Genomic DNA, 21,187 nt, shown 5'->3' with positions numbered 1-21,187 from the left:
TCCGCGCTCCTAGAGCCTGTGCTCCACAACAGAAGAAACCACTGCAATGAGAAGCCCGTGCACCACAACTAAGAGTAGCCCCCCGCTCGCCACAACTAAGAGTAGCCCCCGCTCGCCGCAACTAGAGAAAAGCCTGCATGCAGCAACGAAGACTCAACGCAGCCAGAAATAAAATAAATTAATTTTTAAAAAAAGCCATTCACCTTAAAAAAAAAAATAAACCTTTGTTGTTGTAACCTACTGAGATTTGGGCATCATTTGTTTCCATATCAGACTCTAGCTCAAGATTGTCAAAGTGTGGTTCAGCCCTTTCAGAAGGTTCCATGAGGTTGAAACTTTTTACAGTGATATTAACATCATTACCCATTTTTTTTTCAATGACGATAAATGCATTTCATCATTTATTTAAGGTTTAAGCCCTCGCACTAGATTTTTACAAGCTGGTGAACACTGACAAATTATTTCTCCCACAGAACTATAACCACATGTTCCCGGGCAGTATAAATATATGGTTGAGCTAACGTTAATACACATCACCATATTATCAATTACATAATAAAACAAATTGTCAAGTATCCAAATATTAAGTTACACAGCTCAAAAGGCATATAAAGTATTAAATGTAAACCCACTTCTGTTTGTTTTTTTTTTTTGCAAGAGAGGTTGGGAATCACACTTCAAACAAAATTAAGTTGGTAAACAACTTCAGATAAGTTTGAAAAATAATTACAAGAATTTCAGAAATTTTATGATTAAGAATTGTTTTAGCTACAATAACAAAGTATTTCTACCTTTTAAAAAATATTTACTAAGTTAAAGGGCATGTTCTATATGTCCTGCACAAGACAAAGGCAACATTTTACTAAAAGTACTTAATAGCCTCCTCCCATTCTTTCATCAGGCCCCCCCATGTAAGTTGCACCCCAAAGCGCAAACATTAAAATTAAGGCTTTTTTTGTCTGGAGACATTAAAAACATGTGCTTCTGTACAATGTAGATTTTCAAAATGGAGGTCTTCTATAACAGCACAAAATGAGATTTACAGAAAGACATTAGATAATCACTGTGAGACTTGGTTAATTAAAAACAAAAAAAGAGCAAATCTGATGTATACTGGTATGAATGTGGGAGCTGTGAGCAAAGAACCTTACAGGCCCTCCTTTCTATGTTTGAGATGATGGAAGGAATAAACCACACAAGGTCCAGAGTGTTCATAGTTCCTGGGATTTCAGTCCTATATGATACAAAAAATATGTAAGTATTGTCCTGGGCATTTTGGCACCTAGTCTTTCTAAATGTCTTATATATTGATACGACTCTGGCATGGAAACAGATTTAAAGACATGACTCAATACTGTATGATTTCAGGAAAGGTCAATTGGTACAAATGATAAGCACATTTTAAATGCTGAACAGCAAGAATCCTTTGCTAAGTGTCCAAGTAGGTTGATCATAGCCCAAACATAGAGGTTGCAATTCTGCCAGGTTTCTGGCCTGGTAAAACTGCTTTTCAACACTCCTATGGAAGCTTCATCAGACTTCACCAAGCCAACGTGCTGGCTAACACGTATGACGAATTCCATCCCATCTAGTTTCCACTTCCAAGCAATGGCATCAGGCACCCCAGTTTTACTGAAGGCAACAGTTGTTTCTATGACCACTGGAGTCTTTGAAGCACAGCCACATTTTAGGACGATACTTCTCCAAATACAAAAGTTGCTTGCTGTTAAAAGCTCCAAGCCGCTTTTGTCTTATGAACTGTACTGCATCTTCATATTTCATTCCACCTTCAATTAATGCTAGGGCGACAAGCACTGGAGCTCTCCCAAGGCCTGCAACACAATGAATGGCAATACAACAACCAGGGTCTTCACAGAACTTAATTTTCACAAGACTTAACCAATCATCAACAATCTGGTTAGATGGTGGTGTGCCATCATCAAAAGGCCAGTCGAGAACATGGATGCCTTCTTTCTCCACGAGAGTAATGTCGTAAGTTGCTTCACATAGTCTTACTATTGTGGTAACTCCATACTTCTTAAGGTCCTCTATAAATTTGCTTAAGGTCACATTTGTTGGATTGTGTGTAATAAGAAATCTCATGTTCTTGTAAGTGACTTCCACAGGAGCTGCATGGATCATCTGAGCCATGTTAATTTAGTTAAAAAACACTCAGTAGGGTTTATGAAAGAATTTTAAAAATTGAATACAGAAATGATGCAAAGAAACTGAGTCTACTTCAATATACTCCACTTGAAATTCTCAGTTCTTTTGAGTATGAAATTGGGAGTAATGGGAAATGAAATGAACCTCCTAACAAAAAGCAGCAATTCTTCAATCCAGTGATACTGAGGCAGTAGAAAGGAAGTACAATGCTCTGAGGATTTCAGTTCCACGCTTCCGTGTCCAGGTTAACCACTTTTATGGGGGCTTCTCGGTGGAGTAGTAATGAATTTCTACAGTTCACTTGTCTGCACAGAGGTCATGCTGTGCCTGGCAGTAATCTCCACTGCCCTTCTGAAATTCCATAAATGGGTGACCAAGAGCACCACAGAACCTGTCTCCAGCCTGTTCTCTTGGCGTAGGTTTGGTTATCCCAAGAAAGGTCCACTCCTGTAGCTTCACTCTCAGGACACCAAATGCTCATTATCCATTTTTGCTCTCTTTCTCTCATGAATGTTCAGTGGAGTATGCAGAGGCAAAAATGAGACTCCAACACTCTTCTGTTAAATCAGGTATTAAAGAGATTTGCAGAAATGTACAATAATGCCATTCTTCTAATTCTATTTCCATTAAAAATGCATCATCTATGTTAACACACAGAGGGCTTATTTTTATTTATTTTAAAAATTATTTATTTATTTTTAGCTGCATTGGGTCTTCGTTGCTGCGCGCGGGCTTCTCATTGAGGTGGCTTCTCTTGTTGTGGAGCACGGGCTCTAGGCGCGCGGGCTTCAGTAGCTGTGGCACACAGGATCAGTGGTTGTGGTGCATGGGCTTAGTTGCTCTGCGGCATGTGGGATCTTCCCGGACCAGGGATTGAACCTGTGTCCCCTGAACTGGCAGGCAGATTCTTAACCACTGTGCTACCAGGGAAGTCCCTCAGAGGGCTTATTTTTATTTTTTAAAAATTTATTTATTTATTTATATTTTTGTCTGCATTGGGTCTTTGTTGCTGCATGTGGGCTTTCTCTAGTTGCAGCGAGCGGGGGCTACTCTTCGTTGTGGTACGCGGGCTTCTCATTGCAGTGGCTTCTCTTGTTGCAGAGCATGGGCTCTAGGCGTGTGGGCGTCAGTAGTTGTGGCACACAGGCTCAGTAGTTGTGGCTCGAGGGCTCTGAGCGCAGGCTCAATAGTTGTGGCACATGGGCTTAGTAGCTCCATGGCATGTGGGATCTTCCTGGACCAGGGCTCCAACCCGTGTCCACTGCATTGGCAGGCAGATTCTTAACCACTGTGCCACCAGGTAAGTCCCTATTTTTTTTTTTTTTTTTTTTTGTGGTACATGGGCCTCTCACTGTTGTGGCCTCTCCCGTTGCGGAGCACAGACTCCAGACACGCAGGCTCAACGGCCATGGCTCACGGGCCTAGCCGCTCCACGGAATGTGGGATCTTCCTGGACCGGGGCACGAACCCGTGTCCCCTGCATCGGCAGGCGGACTCTCAACCACTGCACCACCAGGGAAGCCCCACCTATTTTTTATTTTTATTTTTTTTCACATCTTTATTGGAGTATAATTGCTTTACAATGTTGTGTTAGTTTCTGCTGTACAACAAAGTGAATCAGCTATATGTATATCCCCTCCCTCTTGAGCCTCCCTCCCACCCTCCCTATCCCATCTCAGAGGGCTTATTTTTAAATGAACAAACTAGTATTTTAAAATTTTGGTTTAATTCCTAAGATGGTAAATATCAAATATGATTTTATAAGAATATATATACACACAAATACATAAAATATATTTATTAGTATAAATTTAAAGATACCCACATTGTGGTAGCCGGTCTCCACAATGGCCTGCATTGACTATCCTCGACTCCTGATAGCATGCCCACATCCAACAGGGCTATGTACCAATAGAGTATTGAGGAAATAATAATGTGTGGCTTCTGAGGCTAGGTCATAAGAGATATTTCAATATCTGTACTGCTGTTTCTTAGATCACCTGATATGGGGGAAGCCAGCAGCCATGACATGAGGACACTCAAGTATGCCTGTGGAGAGGCTTGCGTGGAGAGGAATGGAGGCTTCCTGCTAAGAGCTGGCCCCAACTTACCCATCCTGTGATTGAGCCATCTGGCAAGCAGATCCTTCAGCCTTAGTCTAGCTTTCAGATGACTGCAACCTCACAAGAGATCCCAAGTCATAAAATTCCAGCCAAGCTGCTCCCAAATTGCAGGCCCGCAGAAACCCAGAGAAAATAAATGATTAGTGTTGCTTTAAGTCATTAAATTTTGGCTGATTTGCTGCACAGCAATAAATAACAAATACACACATAAGCAAAAGCTGTTTGGCATTCTCCATTTTTTTTTTTTTTTTTTTTTTTTTGCTGTACGCAGGCCTCTCACTGTCGTGGCCTCTCCCGTTGCGGAGCACAGGCTCCGGACGTGCAGGCTCAGTGGCCATGGCTCACGGGGCCAGCCACTCCGCGGCATATGGAATCTTCCCGGACCGGGGCACGAACCCTTGTCCCCTGTATCGGCAGGCGGACTCTCAACCACTGCGCCACCAGGGAAGCCCTAGCATTCTCCATTTTAAAAAATGGAAAAGGGCCCAAAACCAGAACCTACCTTATCCTCACTGACAAAATCACATCACATTACCCTCCTTTTCAAAAACTCCGAGCGGCTTTCCCAGTTTGCTCCTCAGACCAAACCTCTCTGAGTCTTGAACAAGCCTAGCTTGTTCCTGCTTTAGGGCCTTTGCACTAACAGTTCCATTTCCCAGATCTTCTCTTCCCTTTTAGGCATATCAAATCTCATTTTTTTCCCAGCTAGGACTTCTGAGACCACACAACCTAACAGTAGCGCCCCAATTCCTTGTCAGTTACACCATTTCGGTTTATTTTCTTCACAGCACTTACCACTATCAGAAAGTATCTAATTTGTTTTCTTGTTTGTGGTCTATATTGCCGCCCTAGAATGTAAGTCCATAGAACAAGGACCTTTTCTGTTTTACTCACTGCTGTATCCCCTAAATAAAGAATTTAGTAGGTTCTCTGTTTTTAACTTTTAAAAAATTTTATTTATTTGATTTTTGGCTACATTGGGTCTTCTTTGCTGCGTGCGGGATATCTCTAGCTGCAGTGAGCAGGGGCTACTCTTTGCTGCAGTGCACAGGCTTCTCATTGCAGTGGCTTCTCTTGTTGCGGAGCACGGGCTCTAGGTGCACGGGCTTCAGTAGTTGTGGCACACGGACTCAGTAGTTGTGGCTCACGGGCTCTAGAGCACAGGCTCAGTAGTCGTGGCGCACGGGCTTAGTTGCTCCACGACATGTGGGATCTTCCCAGACCAGGGCTCGAACCCGTGTCCCCTGCATTGGCAGGCATATTCTTAACCACTGCGCCACCAGGGAAGCCCCAATAATTTAGTAGGTTCTTTTGTTTGTTTGTTTGTTTTTGCGGTACTCAGGCCTCTCGTTGTGGCCTCTCCCATTGCAGAGCACAGACTCCGGACGCGCAGGCTATGGCTCACGGGCCGAGCCGCTCCGCGGCATGTGGGATCTTCCCGGACCGGGGCACCAACCCGTATCCCCTGCATCGGCAGGCGGACTCTCAATCACTGCGCCACCAGGGAAGCCCAATTTAGTAGGTTCTTAATGAATATTTGTTGAATGAGTGAAAAAAAAATGAATCTCTCTGATCTTCAGTTTTTTCATTTGTAAAGTGAAGATAATATCTACCAGGAAGTGAGGTTTTAAAGATTAAAGATGTGTTTAGCACAAAGTCTGTGAACAGAAAAAGGGAGCATTTACCACTCGGCAAAAATATTTTGAGATAATAATTCAAGTTGTTCTCTCTCATTGTTTTTCTTGATTCCTGAGAGGAAGTGCTTAGAAAAAAAAATCAGCTTATATCATAGAACAAGGACTGATTTCCCAATATCTAAAAAAACTTTAACAAATAGATCCAGAAAAGATCAACCACCGAATTGAAAATGGGTAAAGGCACATTCACAGAAAAGGAAATACAAAGAGCATTCAAATATGCTCAACCTCACTTAAAATAAGAGAAATGCAAATTACATCTATACTGAAATACCATTTTTCACTTAACAGCCTGGCAAAGATCAATTTTGCTAGATAGTGCCAAATTGCCATACATTGGGGTTGCACCAGACTCCTATGTAAGGCAATTTGGCACTATCTAGCAAAATTACAAATGCACATATCTTTCCACCCAGCAATCCCATTTCTAGGAGTTATTCTACAGATACACTCAGACATATGGGATATGACTTATGTAATAAAGGTATCTACTGCAGCATTACAGTATCTAGCAGCTATATGGTGTTGGTCAGACAAATACCTATAAAATAGTGACACAGAAAAGGGCTGCACATATATATGTTTAATTATTTAATTTTACAAATACACATGGAGTGCTTACTATGATGTTCAAAGTGCTTTAAAAATAGTAATTAGGTTAAAAAAATAGTAATTAGTTTAATCCTCATAATAATCCTTTGAGATAGGTAGTAACTGCACCCATTTTATACATGGGAACACTGAGGTTAAAACCTGCTTGAGGTCACACAGCTAGAAGGTGTCAGTGCTGGGATTTGAACCCCAGCAGCCTGACTTCAGAGTCCATGCTCTTAACATTGCTCTCTGCTGCCTCTCAGTGTAGGGCAAAATGGAAAACTGATACAGTGATATTAAAATCCGACAGGATAGATTTCAAGAGATAAAGGATTATTAGGAATACAGGTGTCATTTCTTGACGATAAACAATTTGCCAGGGACGAAATAACCTGGTACTTATATGACTCTAACAACATCAAAATATTTAAGCCAGAAATACAAGGGAAGACTGTAAAATCTACAAATATACTGGACATTTTAAGATACTTTTCTCCAAAAAACAGATGATAGATGAAACAAAAATAAAACGACATTAGCAACATATAAAAGATTCAATGATATAACTAACAAACATTAATATATAAATATTAGAAAATATGTTCAAGTACACATGGAACATTATAAAAATTGACATACTATGCCACTAAAGTACCAACCGATACCAAAAAATCGACATCATACAGAACACATCCTATGACCACAATATGATGAAGTTAGAAATCAAAAACAAAAAGGTAAGTTTTTTTTTGTTTGTTAAAGGATAAAACAAAATGCACTACTCTGGAATTTAAAAAACCACATTTCTAAATAATTCATGATAGGAGAATAAAATAATTACAGTGGAAATTGTAATATATCTAGAAGTGCAACAATGAAAAACGATGTATCAAAAAATGCGAGATTCCTTTTAAAAAGTTGTAAAATTCAGCTAAGTAACCAGAGAGAAATGTATGACCTTAAATGTATATGCTATATTAGAAAATAAGACAGACTGAAAATGAATCAGCTAAGTGTTCACCTTGAGAGGTCAGAAAATGAAGATTACAGATGGTCAGATGGTGTAATGAAGATTACACCCAAAGATTACAGATGGTCAGAAATAATAAAGGATAGAAATTAATGAAATTAAGAAAAATTAATGAAATTAATGAAAAAATTAAGAAAAAAGAAAAAGTAGACTCCTACAAATTAGCATGGCAAAGACAAACAAATGATCCAATAGAAAAACCCACAAGGGATATAAACAGGCAATTCAAAGATGAGGAAATTTTTTTTTTTACTTTTTTCACTCAGAGTGTTTTTTATTTGCATTTCTTTTATGGCTAATGATGTTGAACACCTTGTTATGTGCTTATTTGCCACTTGTGTATCTTATTTGGTAAAATATCTTCATGTCTTTTGCTCATTTTCTTTTTTTTTTTTTTTTGTATCTTTATTGGAGTGTAACTGCTTTACAATGTTGTGTTAGTTTCTGCTGTACAACAATGTAAATCAGCTGGGACTTTCCTGGTGGCACAGTGGTTAAGAATACGCCTGCCAATGCGGGGGACACGGGTTTGATCCCTGATCCGGTAAGACCCCTCATGCCGCGGAGCAACTAAGCCCGTGTGCCACAACTACTGAGCTCGTGGGCCAAAACTACTGAAGCCTGAGCGCCTAGAGCCCGTAGTCCACAAGAGAAGCCACTGCAGTGAGAAGCCCGTGCACCGCAAGGAAGAGTAGCCCCCGCCCGCTGCAACTAGAGAAAGCCTGTGCGCAGCAGTGAAGACCCAACACAGGCATAAATAAATAAATAAAAATTAACAAACAGAAAAACAAAGTAAATCAGCTATATGTCTATATACATCCCTATATCCCCTCCCTCTTGAGCCTCCCTCCCACCTTCCCTATCCCACCCCTCTAGATTGTCACAAAGCATCAAGCTGATAAAAGATGAGGAAATTTTAATGGCTGATAAATGTATTAAAAGTGCTCAGACTCACTAGTAGTTAAATGCAAATTAAACTAGTAATGCAAGTTAAATTAGATGCTCTTTCACACCCCTTTGACTGGCAAAAATTAAAGTATATTAAAAGCAAGTTTTAGTAAAAATGTGAAGGCAAGGGTGGGAATGCAAACTGGGACAAGCCCTTGGGAGAGCGATATGGTGATATCCACAAGGTTTATGCCCTTCAACTCAGCAATTCTGTTTCTAGGTACATCCTGGTCTCCAAAGAGAGATGTGCACCCTTCAGACACAAGATAATCACAGAGGTGCCAAAAGGAAGCATTAGTATTTAAATATATTTTTTTATTCAAAAGAAAAACAAGTAAGTTTTACTAATCTTTAGGAAACAGACTGATGCTGGCGCCCTCCCTGTGCTCTTGTCAGAGATCCTGGGTTATGAAGTAAAGCAAGTGAGTTATATGGGTAAAGGGTAAGGGAGCTTCATATTTGGAGGGGTTGTCTGTGTTTTCTTTTCAGGGTTTGGCGACGTGTTTTTCACTGCTCTCCACAGTTTACAAATCCCCAGATAAATGGAATTACAGATTATGCTATTTGGATTTTCCTAGCCCCCAAAAGTGAACAAGAGGCTTAACAAGATTCCTCCAAAGAAGCAAGATTAAGATTACAAATAATCCTAATGACTCACACACAAGTGTGAGTACAAACTCTCAGGTTCAATAAGAGAGTCAGCTGGTCAATGCGTGAGAAAATCACTGAAGTTCAAGAGAAACTCTTGCCAATAATGAATCCTTAACACTACTGAACTGTACATTTAAAAGTGCTTTAGATGGCAAATTTTATATTATGGGCATTTTGCCACAATTAAAATTTTAAATAAATAATAAATAATAAGTGGGAAAGTAATGAAGCATATTCAGCCACGTTATTTTCACTAAAGATTTTTTTTAAAAAAATATTTACTTATTTATTTGGCTGCACTGGGTCTTAGTTGCGGCGTGCGGGATCTAGTTCCCTGACCAGGGATCAAACCCGGGGCCCCTGTATTGGGAGCGTGGAGCTTAGCCACTGGACCACCAGGGAAGTCCCTCACTAATGATTTTTGTACTACAAATAAATAAATATTTGTAATATATTATTTCTTTCTTTTTTCAATTGCCCTTTTTACAGTTATCTTTTTGTATATCTTATGATGGACATACTAATTTGGAATAGTGGTTCACATATGTATTTCATAAATAAATACATATTCATATTTTAGGGGTGCACAGCAAAAATATTTTTCCTGCTAAGAGGATGTGGCAAAAATATGTTTGATGCTTGCTGGCCTAGAGAAACTTTTCCACAGGTGGGCAAGGAGACATAAAAAGGAATGTGACTTGAAGCACTGTTTGAAGAACTGGGAAATAATCTAAATGTCCATCAGCGGAGAAATGGATCAGCTGGGCTATATTCAAGCACTGGAATACTATACAGTGCTTTAAATGAATGAATAAGAGCTACATGTATCAACATGGGTAAATATTTTCAAGATCTTAAGTGAAAAAAGCATACTGTAGAATGAAAAGTCTAACATGCAAAACAATGTGATATATTGTATATGGATACATACACACATATGTTATAATATGTATTACATATGTAGTAATATGTACTATGTTTAAAAACATTCAAGAGGAGGGCAAATACCAAATTCAGGAATAGAGGTTACCTCTTGGTAGGGAAGGAAGCAAAGGAGATTGGAGGCATTATTTCTTTAAAACAAAAAGATGGGGCTTCCCTGGTGGCGCAGTGGTTAAGAATCCGCCTGCCAATGCAGGGGACACAGGTTCAATCTCTGGTCCGGGAAGATCCCACATGCCGCAGAGCAGCTAAGCCCATGCGCCACAACGACTAAGCTTGCCCTCTAGAATCCGCGAGCCACAACTACTGAGCCCTCGTGCCACAACTACTGAAGCCCTCACGCCTGGAGCCCGTGCTCTGCAACAAGAGGAGCCACCGCAATGTGAAGCCCATGCACCACAATGAAGAGTAGTGCCCAGTCGCCGCAACTAGAGAAAGACCACATGCAGCAACAAAGACTCAATGCAGCCAAAAATAAAATAAGTATTTTAAAAAGATGCAAGGTAAATTAATATAACAAATAGCTCATACTTTTAAAACAAGATGTTTTAAAACTAGTCTCCCTGAGTTCTCCTCCTCAGCGACGACCCTCTTCACATTCCCTTGTGTATCTTTCCAGAGATATTTTATGCACATGCCAGGTCAGATATGTGTGCGTATTTCTCCCCATCCCTCCAACTTTTTAAACACAAATGGTAGCAAACATTACATACTGTTCTGAGCCTCACTTTTTTCTTTAACAATGTATCTTGAATTTTGTTACATGTCACTACATAAAGAGCTTCTTCCACTTTCATGGCTGCACAATACTTCCTTCTGTGGCTTTTTTGAGTCAGTCTCCTATAGATAAAATGTAGACTATTCCTGTCTTTTCACTACAATTAGCGTCACTGCAACGAATATCCTTATAAATATGTCATTCTGCACACATGCATGTATTATAATAAATTCCCAGAAGGATAAATGCTGGGTCTTTTCAAATTGCCCTCCAACAAGATTGTACCGATTTACTTTCTGCAGAAACATTTTCCAGTGCCTGTTACCCAATGTCAGATCAACACAGTATTATCAGACTTTTAAATCTAAGAAGAAAACATGTTATCTCATTGCAAGTTTAATTTGCATATTTTAAAAGTTATAAATGACTCTTTTTTTTCAGTGTAAAAAGCCATCTTGATTTTTTTCTGTAAGCTTTCTGTCATTTGTCCAGTGGTATGAATTGGTTTTTTGAACTATGAGCTATAACTTTTGTAATAAAATAGCCAATGAGGATTTTGTAAAATGCAGGGTCTGTAGAGCCTTCACTCAGTTTTGTAAGAAGTTTCTAGGATGTCTTCAAAAAGCCTTTGTGCACTGTACCAATATCGATTTCCTGATTTTGATATTATACTATAGCTATGTAAGATGTTACCATTGGGGGAAACTGAGTGAAGATGCACAGGTCTCTAAGTACTACTTTTGCAACTCCCTGTGGGTCTGTAATTATTTCAAAGTGAAAACTTAAAAAGGAACAAAATTTTGTGCTCCTTTTTCTTTTTTTAATATTTATTTATTTGGTTGCACCTGGTCTTAGTTGCGGCACGTGGGCTCCTTAGTTGCGGCACGTGGGCTCCTTAGTTGCAGCATGCATGTGGGATCTAGTTCCCTGACCAGGGATCGAACCCCGGCCCCCTGCATTGGGAGCTTGGAGTCTTATCTACCGCGCCACCAGGGAAGTCCCCTGTGCTCCTTTTCTGATCGTGGGGGCTCTGACCTCAAACTATGATCCTTGAGTCATGATGGCTCCCAAGTCTGTTAACCAACAAACCCCACCTGCAAGACAGCCACTGGGTTAGAAAGTACATCTGAGGATCTGAAATAGGGGCAAGTCTTTGGGGGCTGACTCCGGCCTCTGACTCCATTATTGTCACATTCTAACTCAGGGAGCACACAGAAGCCATGGGGCTAATAGTCACAGTATCCTGTATTTCTACTGAGCTTTACAATGTTCCATGTTCATTCATTTACATTATCCCAACGATAATAAGCGTAGAGGATTCTCTCAGGAGGCGCTCTGCCAGATATATAAGACCCTTCCTTTCCTTTTGTTGTCATCCCTTGAAAATCTTCTATCTGAACTCTGCTGCTCAAGCCATCCATGATTCTCTGGAGGGCCCACACAGTGCCATGCATCTGGGTCTGCTCCCTTTCTCTTCTAGTCTTTCTGCCTAAAAAACTCTCACTTGTTCTTCAAAAAAGTGAAAGTATCGCCTCCACCAGAAGCCTTCCTAGATCTCCCATCTCCGGTTTCCAACTCCCATCCAACAGGCAATGTTAACCTAATCTTCTTCTAGGCAACCTACTGCAATCTCCATTAGATACTGAAACACTTATCTCACTGTACTGTCATGATTAAACATGTCTGTTTCCACTGAAGACCCTTTGAAGGGAGAGCTTTTGTGACATTTATCTTTATATATCAGTGCCTAGCAGCAATGCCAATAAATATTTAGTGAATGAAAAAGTCAGGCCAGTGACCTGCCAGCCCCCTCTGCAGTTCAGGGAAAGCTAACCCGGGTTCTTGGGTAGTTCATTTCAGCCCAGAGCCAGGTGTTTTGAGAGCCATCTGAGGCTCCGCCTGCTGTGCAGGCGCACTTGCCTCTGGTTGGGCTCCCTGTAACTGTGTGACTCTGTGTTTCATTTTCCTTATCTTTACTATGTGGACAATAAAAGCATCTCCTCACACGGTTGCTGGGAGGATTAAAGAGATAATGTATCAAAAGCTCTTAGATAATGCTTGACAATGGGTAAAGAAGGCTCCTCGGAGTTATTTCTGTGTAAGTGTTGACTGAGTGAATGAAAGAAATGACTCGAGGTTGCCTGTTCATTTATTGAGCACCCACTATGTGTCCGGTAGCGCGTTAAGCACAGCATGGTAAATGGAGAGAAGCAACCGCAGCACACTGCAGTGGTCTTAACACAGATTGCAGGGAATCAGGGAAGGTTTTCTGGAGCTTGAATTTTCATACAGGAGGAGCATGGAAAGGTGCAGGTGGTAGCAGTTGATAGAGACAGTGGGCATTCCGGACAGAGCCAGCTGTTTCCTCCTTGAAAGCTGTGTGGGAGTGGGTGGCTTAGCTTCCCACGAGTGGCGTGAAAGGGCGGCTTGGTGAGGCCGGTCGAGGCGCTAGAATCGAAGGTGAGTTCCAGTCCCGTTTAGTTATTAGCCGCGTGACTTTGGTCAAGTCACCGAACCCCTCCGAACTTCCCCAACTGTAAAAAAAGAGTCGGTTAAGACTACTCACCAGCCTGGATTCCTGAGAGAACACATGACCGTGCGTAAACCAAGACGCGCTCTACTTAGAAGGTACAAAACACCCAGCAGGTCACTACGAGTCGACTAGGTTCTACGCCCCGCGCGCCGGGGCGTGGATTTCGCTTCTGATCATGCGCAGTGAGCCCTTGGCGCGGCCCGTCAGGCGCTGCGGTAGGCGCCCTGGGGGCTGGCAGGACCCTGGCCCCAAGATGGCGGCGCCCAGTGCAGAGGCCGCTGCTGCCTCCGGCGAGAGCGATGGAGGGGGCAGCGGCTTTGAATCGTGGCTAGACGGACGGTTGGAGGCGCTGGGAGTGGACCGAGCCGTTTACGGTGCCTACATCCTGGGTGTCCTTCAGGAGGAGGAAGAAGAGGAGAAGCTGGACGCTCTTCAGGGTATCCTCTCTGCTTTCCTGGTGAGAAGCCCGGACACATTCCTTTAGCCTCTCTGCCGGCCCCTGTCAGTACTTCGTATCCCCTTTCCCGTACTTGGTGTCCCAGAGGATTAGTGGTCTCACCTGGGAGAGGAATACTCTTCTGAGCCCTGGGCCTCGGGGGAAGGGGGTTGCTCCCCATCCAGGGTTTTGGGAGCCGGAAGGTTGCAGGTGCATAGAGAGGAAAGGCTTTACCTTATTCTTGAGGACAAGGCCCTCTCAGATGCCTGTGGATGAGCTGGGTGAGTATTCTTCCAAAGGCGTTGAAATGTCTAAATGAGTTTTATCATAAACGTCTAACAACCAGTTTCATTCCCATCCGCTGACAGTGTTCAGAGGGGGGAATTAAGTGCTCTGAGATGTCTGTGCCCTTTAAGAGGCAGTGCCCCTGACAAAAGCCTGCAGGAGGTACCCTCTCGGTTTCCTATTTTGGAGGTAGGAGTCCAAAAAAGGTCAGTTTAGGCGGTAGAGGTCTTTTCACGCCTAGGCAGAATGGAAACAAATTTTGTGCTTGATCCTTTACTGTATTTAGAAATGCAGTAATCATTGGGGGGAGTAGGTTGGGGAGTAAGAGAGATCAGAGTTTTAAAGAAGAGAGATAAACTTGATACTTAGCCTTTTAGAAGCAGATTCAAGAATTCAGAAATTGTGCTTTAAACTGTATTTAAGTGGTAAGTCACCAAGATGTCCACTTTTCCAGCCTGATCATCTCTCCTGCCCTCATCTCTACCTACACTTACTTGGTGAAAGTGCAGTTCATTGACTGGTCACGTGGTTAAAACATAACACTAGTGCAGCTGTCCCAGGGCCTCCTGGCAAGGGCCCCCTTTTAGTTCCAGAGCCTGCTCTGGTGAGATTGACCTATAAATGGGAAAGCCTTAACACAGCTTGTGATGCAACTCATAAGTTCAGTGGAAATACAACACAGTGGAATAACTTCTTTCCTTGTACTATTACATTGCAGGTCATAGAGGGAAAGAGTAGGAGGCAAGCAATTTAAGTTACTTTTTAAAAAACTTCCCACTGGGAAGTTTCTAAAGACACCATGAAAAAGAAGTTGAAGTAATTTGGGTACTCATTGGTACCAGCTCCTTAACCTGTTCTTTACATTGTATCATTACTTAGAACTGCATGTCTGCTGATGAAGGCAGGCATGAATTTGCCTTAGACTCTTAACAGTCTCTTGGTAGAAGAGTTATCTAGACCAGATTTGGTTCTTTGTGTCTCCCTCTTGTTTGCATAAACTGCAGAAGACAAACTCATTTTTAAGGTGGCTTCCCCCCCTCTGCCCAATTCACACACCATGCTTAATTTTCTCACAGTTTTCCCAACCCCTTCTATGTAGAAAATGACTTTGGGAAGAATTGGCCAGGAATGATATGGGGAGGCAGGGGTCCTGTCCATGAAAACTGAGGAGCAACTTTACAGGGCAGCAAGGCCAATGAATATGGTATAGACCAAACACATCACTCATAGCACTGCTTGTTGTCTCTCAGTTGGGCTGCTTATTAAAAGCTCCAGACTATTGTACCAAATCCCATTCTAGGAAAAACAAAAGGCATAGCCAAATCAATTGCCATATTGGGCTAGATTCAATATTAGGAATTTAGAAGTTTGTCAGCAACAATTTGAGGTAAGATTCAAGAATAGTATATATAATTGGGAGCAAATGACAGTAAACAAAAACTTCTGTCATCCTTCCCTTTATTCCTTCTGATTGCACTTGCGCTGATTGATTTTTTTTTAAGTCTTTTATTGAATTTGTTACAATATTGCTTCTGTTTTATGTTTTGGTTTTTTGACCGTGAGGCATGTGGGATTTTAGCTCCCCCACCAGGGATCTAACCCGCACCTCCTGCATTGGAAGATGAAGTCTTAACCACTGGACTGCCAGGGAAGTCCCGCGCTGATTGACTGATTAATCAAATTTTTATTGATGGATAAAAATATCCATCGGCCAGGCACTGCCCTAAGTGCTTGGGGTACTTTAGGGAACAACATAGACAGAAATCCCTGCCCTCAAAGGGTTATATTCCGGTAAGGAAAGACATAATCAGTAAATTATATAGTATGTTAGAAAATGATTAGTGCTAGGAAAAAAGGAGCATTGTAAGAGGATCAGGAGTGGAATGGAGGGGTGAGCAGCTTTAAGTAGGATCATAGCATTAAGGAGGATGTTACATTTTTTTCTTCCAGTTGTATTGAGATATAATTGACTTACAGCACTACATAAGTTTAAGGTGTACAGTATACATCATGAAATGATTATCACAATGAGTTTAGTAAACAGGATATTACATTTCGTCACAGCTGTTTATATACCAGCCTTCTAAATTGTAAGTGTTATGAGGCTAGTGACTGTTTCTCATTCATCTCTTAGCACTCATCTTAGTGCCTTGAATATGGCAGGAACCATCTGGATGAATAAATGAACGAATGGAGGAATGAACTTCTTTGGTTTGGATGAGGAGATTGGGGGAATAAACCACCTCGTCCTCCAAGAGTGCCCTTTCTCTTTTGCCTCTCCATTCCTTTTCCTACCCTTTTTTCTTTTCCTCTCCCTTCGCTTTTCCTGCTGGGGATCCTTGCAAGTCAGGAACTCTGGACCAAAGAAGTCCAATATGTCTGGCATGCATGCTAAAAGTATGCAGGGTAGAGGATGGAATCCTTTGTTGGGTACAGAATAAGGATATCCATAGTAAGTCTGTGTTCTGCCTCTCCTTACTTTTCTCTGAGAGATGGTGTAATATAACGGTTGAGAACGTGGGCTCAAAGCCAGAATGCTTGGGTTCAAATCCTATTTAATCCACCTATTACTTGTATCACCTTAGGCAAGTTACTTAACCTCTGTGCCTTGGTTTCCTCATCTCTAAATTGAGAGTGCTTCTTGAGACTGTTTTAAGAACTCTGAGAGTTCTTATGTATTTGAACAGTGCCTGACACATTAGGAAATGTGAACACTGACAACTCATCCTGAGGGGTAGAAGGTGAAGGTGGTGAAGGCAGCCATAATGAAGATGGAGGGAAATACCCATATTTGTTGAAATGTCTGTTCTTTGCCCAGTGGTGTAGGCCTTTTTTTTTTTTTGGCGGTGCACAGCACGTGGGATCTTAGTTCCCTGACCAGGGGTTGAATCCTGGCCCACGGCAGTGAAAGGACAGAGTCCTAACCGCTGGACCACCAGCGGTTAGGACTGTAGGCCCTTTATACACATTCATCCTTTCTCAAATCCTGGGAAGATGTGAAGCTTGGAAAAGTTAAGAAACTTGCTCATAGATCTGGGATTTGAACTGAAGTAAGTCTGACACCAAAGCCAACATCCTTTTTGTCATACCATGCTAAGGAGGAAGATTGGTTGGTGTGCAGAATATGTCTGCTTATGAAAAATGGACAGAGGGATGGTTGTATAGGAGACCATCTGCTCACTTAACTTCTCTTTATTATGGATCAGCAAGCTCGTGGATGTGTTCCAGCAAGAAAGTTGATAAACTTTGGAGAGTGTTCTGAGTTGAGTAAATTGGCCAAGGAAGATTTCATAGAGTTTTGACTCAAGCAACAGGTTTTTGCCCCAAAAGGAGAAGGACTGCCCTGAGTTGGTGAGAATCCTTTCCTTTGGAGCTTGACAGGATGGGGTGGGTGCTCTTGACCTAGCAGGTGTGGCTTCTGGGACTCACACATAGGATTACCTCTGTGTTTGGAGCCTCAGAAGAGAAACATAATCTCTATTCTGTGGCTCCCAAACCCTCCCTGTGATTTCTTCTCATCACCAGCAGGGGGAGCTCTGCCCTCTGCATAGACTTTGTTCAGGTTGAGGGCTCTCAGGAAATTAATTGGTCTACTTTTCCAACCAGGAAGAAGATTCCCTTCTTAACATCTGCAAGGAGATTGTGGAACGATGGTCGGAAACTCAGAATGTTGTCACCAAAGTGAAAAAAGAAGGTAGAGTTGGAGTTTTTACGTCTAACCTCCAACAACCTTTACTCTACAGGTGTTAGAGAAAGAGTTTTTAGTTTTCTCCAGTGGATGCTCATTTGCCCTAAAATAAGTTAAACTGGCAAACACAGAGCAGCTTACTTTAACTTTTTTTTTTTTTTTTTTTGCGGTACACGGGCCTCTCACTGTTGTGGCCTCTCCCATTGCGGAGCACAGGCTCCGGAGCATGAACCCGTGTCCCCAGCATCAGCAGGCGGACTCTCAACCACTGCGCCACCAGGGAAGTCCTACTTTAACTTTTTAACTGAACATTGGTTTTCTTTTTTCCTTTTACACTTTTCCGCTTCAGCTGACCATGGCTCTCTTCATTGTGGTTTTTTCTTTTTTTGTTTTCATTCCTCTTCCCACTCCCCCTTGTAGATTTGCTCTGCAGGTATAGGGTCAACTATATTTTCCCATCTTTTTCATATTCTCATTTCATAACACAAATTATGATTGGTCTTTTACTTTATTCAGCTAAACCCTCCACCCTTTAAAATGAAAGAGATGTTACCATTAGGATGACAAATCAGCTGCAGAAAGCTCAAATCATAAATCCAAACTGAACAGAATCTGTTCTAAGCCATCTGCATGTGGGTTCTCAGTCGTGGCTGTACACTAGAATTGCTTGCTGTACGTTTAATAGTGCCAATGCCAAGACTTCCCTGGTGGCACAGTCGTTAAGAATCCGCCTGCCAATGCAGGGGACACGGGTTCAATCCCTGGTCCGGGAAGATCCCACATGCCGCGGAGCAACTAAGCCCATGTGCCACAATTACTGAGCCTGCACTCTAGAGCCCGCAAGCCACAACTACTGAGCCTGCATGCCACAGCTACTGAGCCCATGTGCCCAGAGTCCGTGCTCTGCAACAAGAGAAGCCACTGCAATGAGAAGCCCACGCACCACAGTGAAGAGTAGCCCCCTCTCGCCACAACTAGAGAAAGCCCACGTGCAGCAATGAAGCCCCAACACAGCCAAAAATAAAATAAATAAATTTTAAAAATAAATAAATAAAAATAAAAGTGCCTGTGCCTGGGCTGCACCATGGACCAATTATATAAACATCTTTGGGGTGGGGACCCAGGCATTGCTATCTTTTTTAAAGCTCCCCCAGATGATTCTAATATGCAGCCAGGCATGAGAATCACTGCTTTACACCATTGCCTCCTTTCTTTGAGAATGGAGAAGTTAACAGATGATTTTATTTTAAAATAGTATAAGAATTTCACCTAGCATAATTATCAACATGAAATAGGCCAACTTAAGTTGGTGCTAGATTCCCTCTTTGGCTTCTGAGCTGAGAGGAGAGAAAGTTTCATGTTTGGAGGCTTCATTGTCTATGGTTCTAATGCAGTGCTTTTTAACCTTTTTTTTTTTTTTAAAGCAGCAGAACTTCAATATATAAAACAAGTAAAAGCAGGGCTGCTCTGATTGAAGATGTATATGAGACCTAAAGCCTGGCCTTCACGGCCTTTCCTTGCCTTTCTCATTGGCCCCCGAGGCACGTCCTTTGCACCCCAGAGCTCTAAGGAGTCAGCAGATGCCCTTGCCTTTTCTCCAAGCACTGCCAGGGTAGTGGACTAGTGGTTCGGTGAGCGTGTTTCCTCTCACATACAACCTTGTTGTCCCTCCCTTCCCTCCCACCACCTCCCAGATGAGGTCCAGGCCATTGCCACCCTCATTGAGAAGCAGGCGCAGATTGTGGTGAAGCCCAGGATGGTGTCAGAAGAGGAGAAGCAGAGGAAAGCTGCGCTCCTGGCGCAGTATGCTGACGTGACAGACGAAGAGGAATATCCTTTCTGGAGTCTCAGCGCCATTCCCTGAGGCTTGAGCCAAAAGCCTTTGCTGGTTTACAGTGAGCTCTGGGAAGCTGCCAATCCCCCTCTATAGCTTAATTTTCTCCTTTGAAATGGCAGTGATCTGTAGCCCTCGGTGGGCGTGAGGAATGATGTTGGAATGGTTGATACTGGACTTACATTTTTTAAGACACAATCTATATGTTCCTGAAAACTTCAGTGTGAAACAAATAATGCCTGAATGGACCACTGTTATTATGTTTTCAGAAAATATGCTCTAGCTGTGATTCTTTATAGTTGATTTACACTTACGATTCTTTACATTTGTATGATACCTTTCTATGAAGTACAGTGTTACATGTATAATCCATCTTTATATTTTTTCACAGTTGATAAGGAAACTGAGGCACTAAGCGATGAATGGGTGATCAGAGACATTCAAAGAATTAATAGCAAAACCAGGACTAGAACCTGGATTTGAATTTGGATTCCCAAATTTGGGGCAATTTCATTTGAATCTTTTTTTTTTTTTTAATATTCCAGTGACCACATAATTAATAAAAGTGAGACTGAACCCCCCAAAGCAACACCAGAATAAACCTGGAATTTGAGCGGGGACTGTGTGAAAAGCAAGTGTTGCTGGTGGGGGCAGATCTGGTTCCCTGTGAATTTGAAGTTTGTTTAGGGAATGCCTAGCTTACTGAGCCAGGTTGAATGGAGTGGACATCATACCAGAAACGTCACTAGGTTAGGAAAGAATTCTCAGGCTCTTTGGGGCCAACTCCTCTTCTAGTTTTGCCTCATGATTTTTCTTGCCAGGTTTGGCAGAGCTGAGGTTCCAACTACAAGATCTCATTTCTTGGGCTAGAAAAGAATGTTTTAAGCAGTGGTTCTCCTGGAGGATTGCTGGGCCTTATGCCCCACAGTTTTAGATTTAGTAGATCCAGAGTGGGGCCCAGGAATGTGTGTTTCTCACAAGTTCTGGGGCAGTTCTGGGAACCACACTTTGAGAACCACTGTTTTTGAGGTTATCTTGCCATCCCCTGGCTCCCAGGTAATGTGGCAGTCCACCTAGACCAGCTTCAGTTTCTTTTCAGCCTCTGACAGATAAGGATTGTACAGAAGCTCTGAGCAGTCTTCCCCAAGTTGAGACTTCCCAAGATGACTCTCCTGGGTCTGCCGTCATATCCCTGACAGAGTCCTTCCATTCAGCGCGCTTTTCCTACCCGTCACCTTAGTCACTATTTTCTGATGTTGGGTTGGGATGTGCTAACCTTTGTTTTCCATCTGACTTTCCTTAACGTCACTCACTGAAGCAGAGGAGAAGGATGATTCAGGTGCCACCACGATGAGCACTGGTTCTGAGAAATGTATCCTTCTCTGTGTCCATCCCCATGTGTTTCTCCATAGAATATTCTTGTGGGTCAGTTTTTATTTTACTGTCCTTGCTGGGGGCTCCATTTACCTCCAATGACACAGGTCCGGCCAGCATTGTGAGCCTCAGTCCTAGGACAGTACTAAATAGTCAATTTAGCAAGAA

At 42.2% G+C, this 21,187-nt stretch overlaps 1 protein-coding gene and 1 pseudogene across 1 annotated transcript in view; one reads left to right on the top strand and one right to left on the bottom strand.

The window, feature by feature from the left end:
* Positions 1-1,528: 1,528 nt before the first annotated feature.
* Positions 1,529-13,504, bottom strand: LOC149746774 (protein tyrosine phosphatase type IVA 1 pseudogene; annotated as a pseudogene).
* Positions 13,505-13,600: 96 nt separating this feature from the next.
* Positions 13,601-21,187, top strand: part of CCDC43 (coiled-coil domain containing 43) — a 15,376-nt gene continuing 7,789 nt past the window's right edge. Inside the window, exons 1-4 of the mRNA XM_022565173.2 lie at positions 13,601-13,859; positions 17,730-17,817; positions 19,506-19,641; positions 20,959-21,017. Of these exons, the coding sequence (XP_022420881.1) occupies positions 13,656-13,859; positions 17,730-17,817; positions 19,506-19,641; positions 20,959-21,017 (487 nt within the window). The 5' untranslated portion in view covers positions 13,601-13,655. The remainder of the gene's footprint in view (positions 13,860-17,729; positions 17,818-19,505; positions 19,642-20,958; positions 21,018-21,187) is intronic.

The sequence above is a fragment of the Delphinapterus leucas genome, chromosome 19 (assembly GCF_059928025.1).
Source record: "Delphinapterus leucas isolate spDelLeu-1000000601 "Yukka" chromosome 19, BTC_Dleu_Yukka2, whole genome shotgun sequence".
In the NCBI taxonomy this organism is placed as follows: Eukaryota; Metazoa; Chordata; class Mammalia; order Artiodactyla; family Monodontidae; genus Delphinapterus; species Delphinapterus leucas.
Note: the sequence above shows the minus strand (reverse complement) of the source record. Positions and strands in the feature narration are given on the sequence as shown.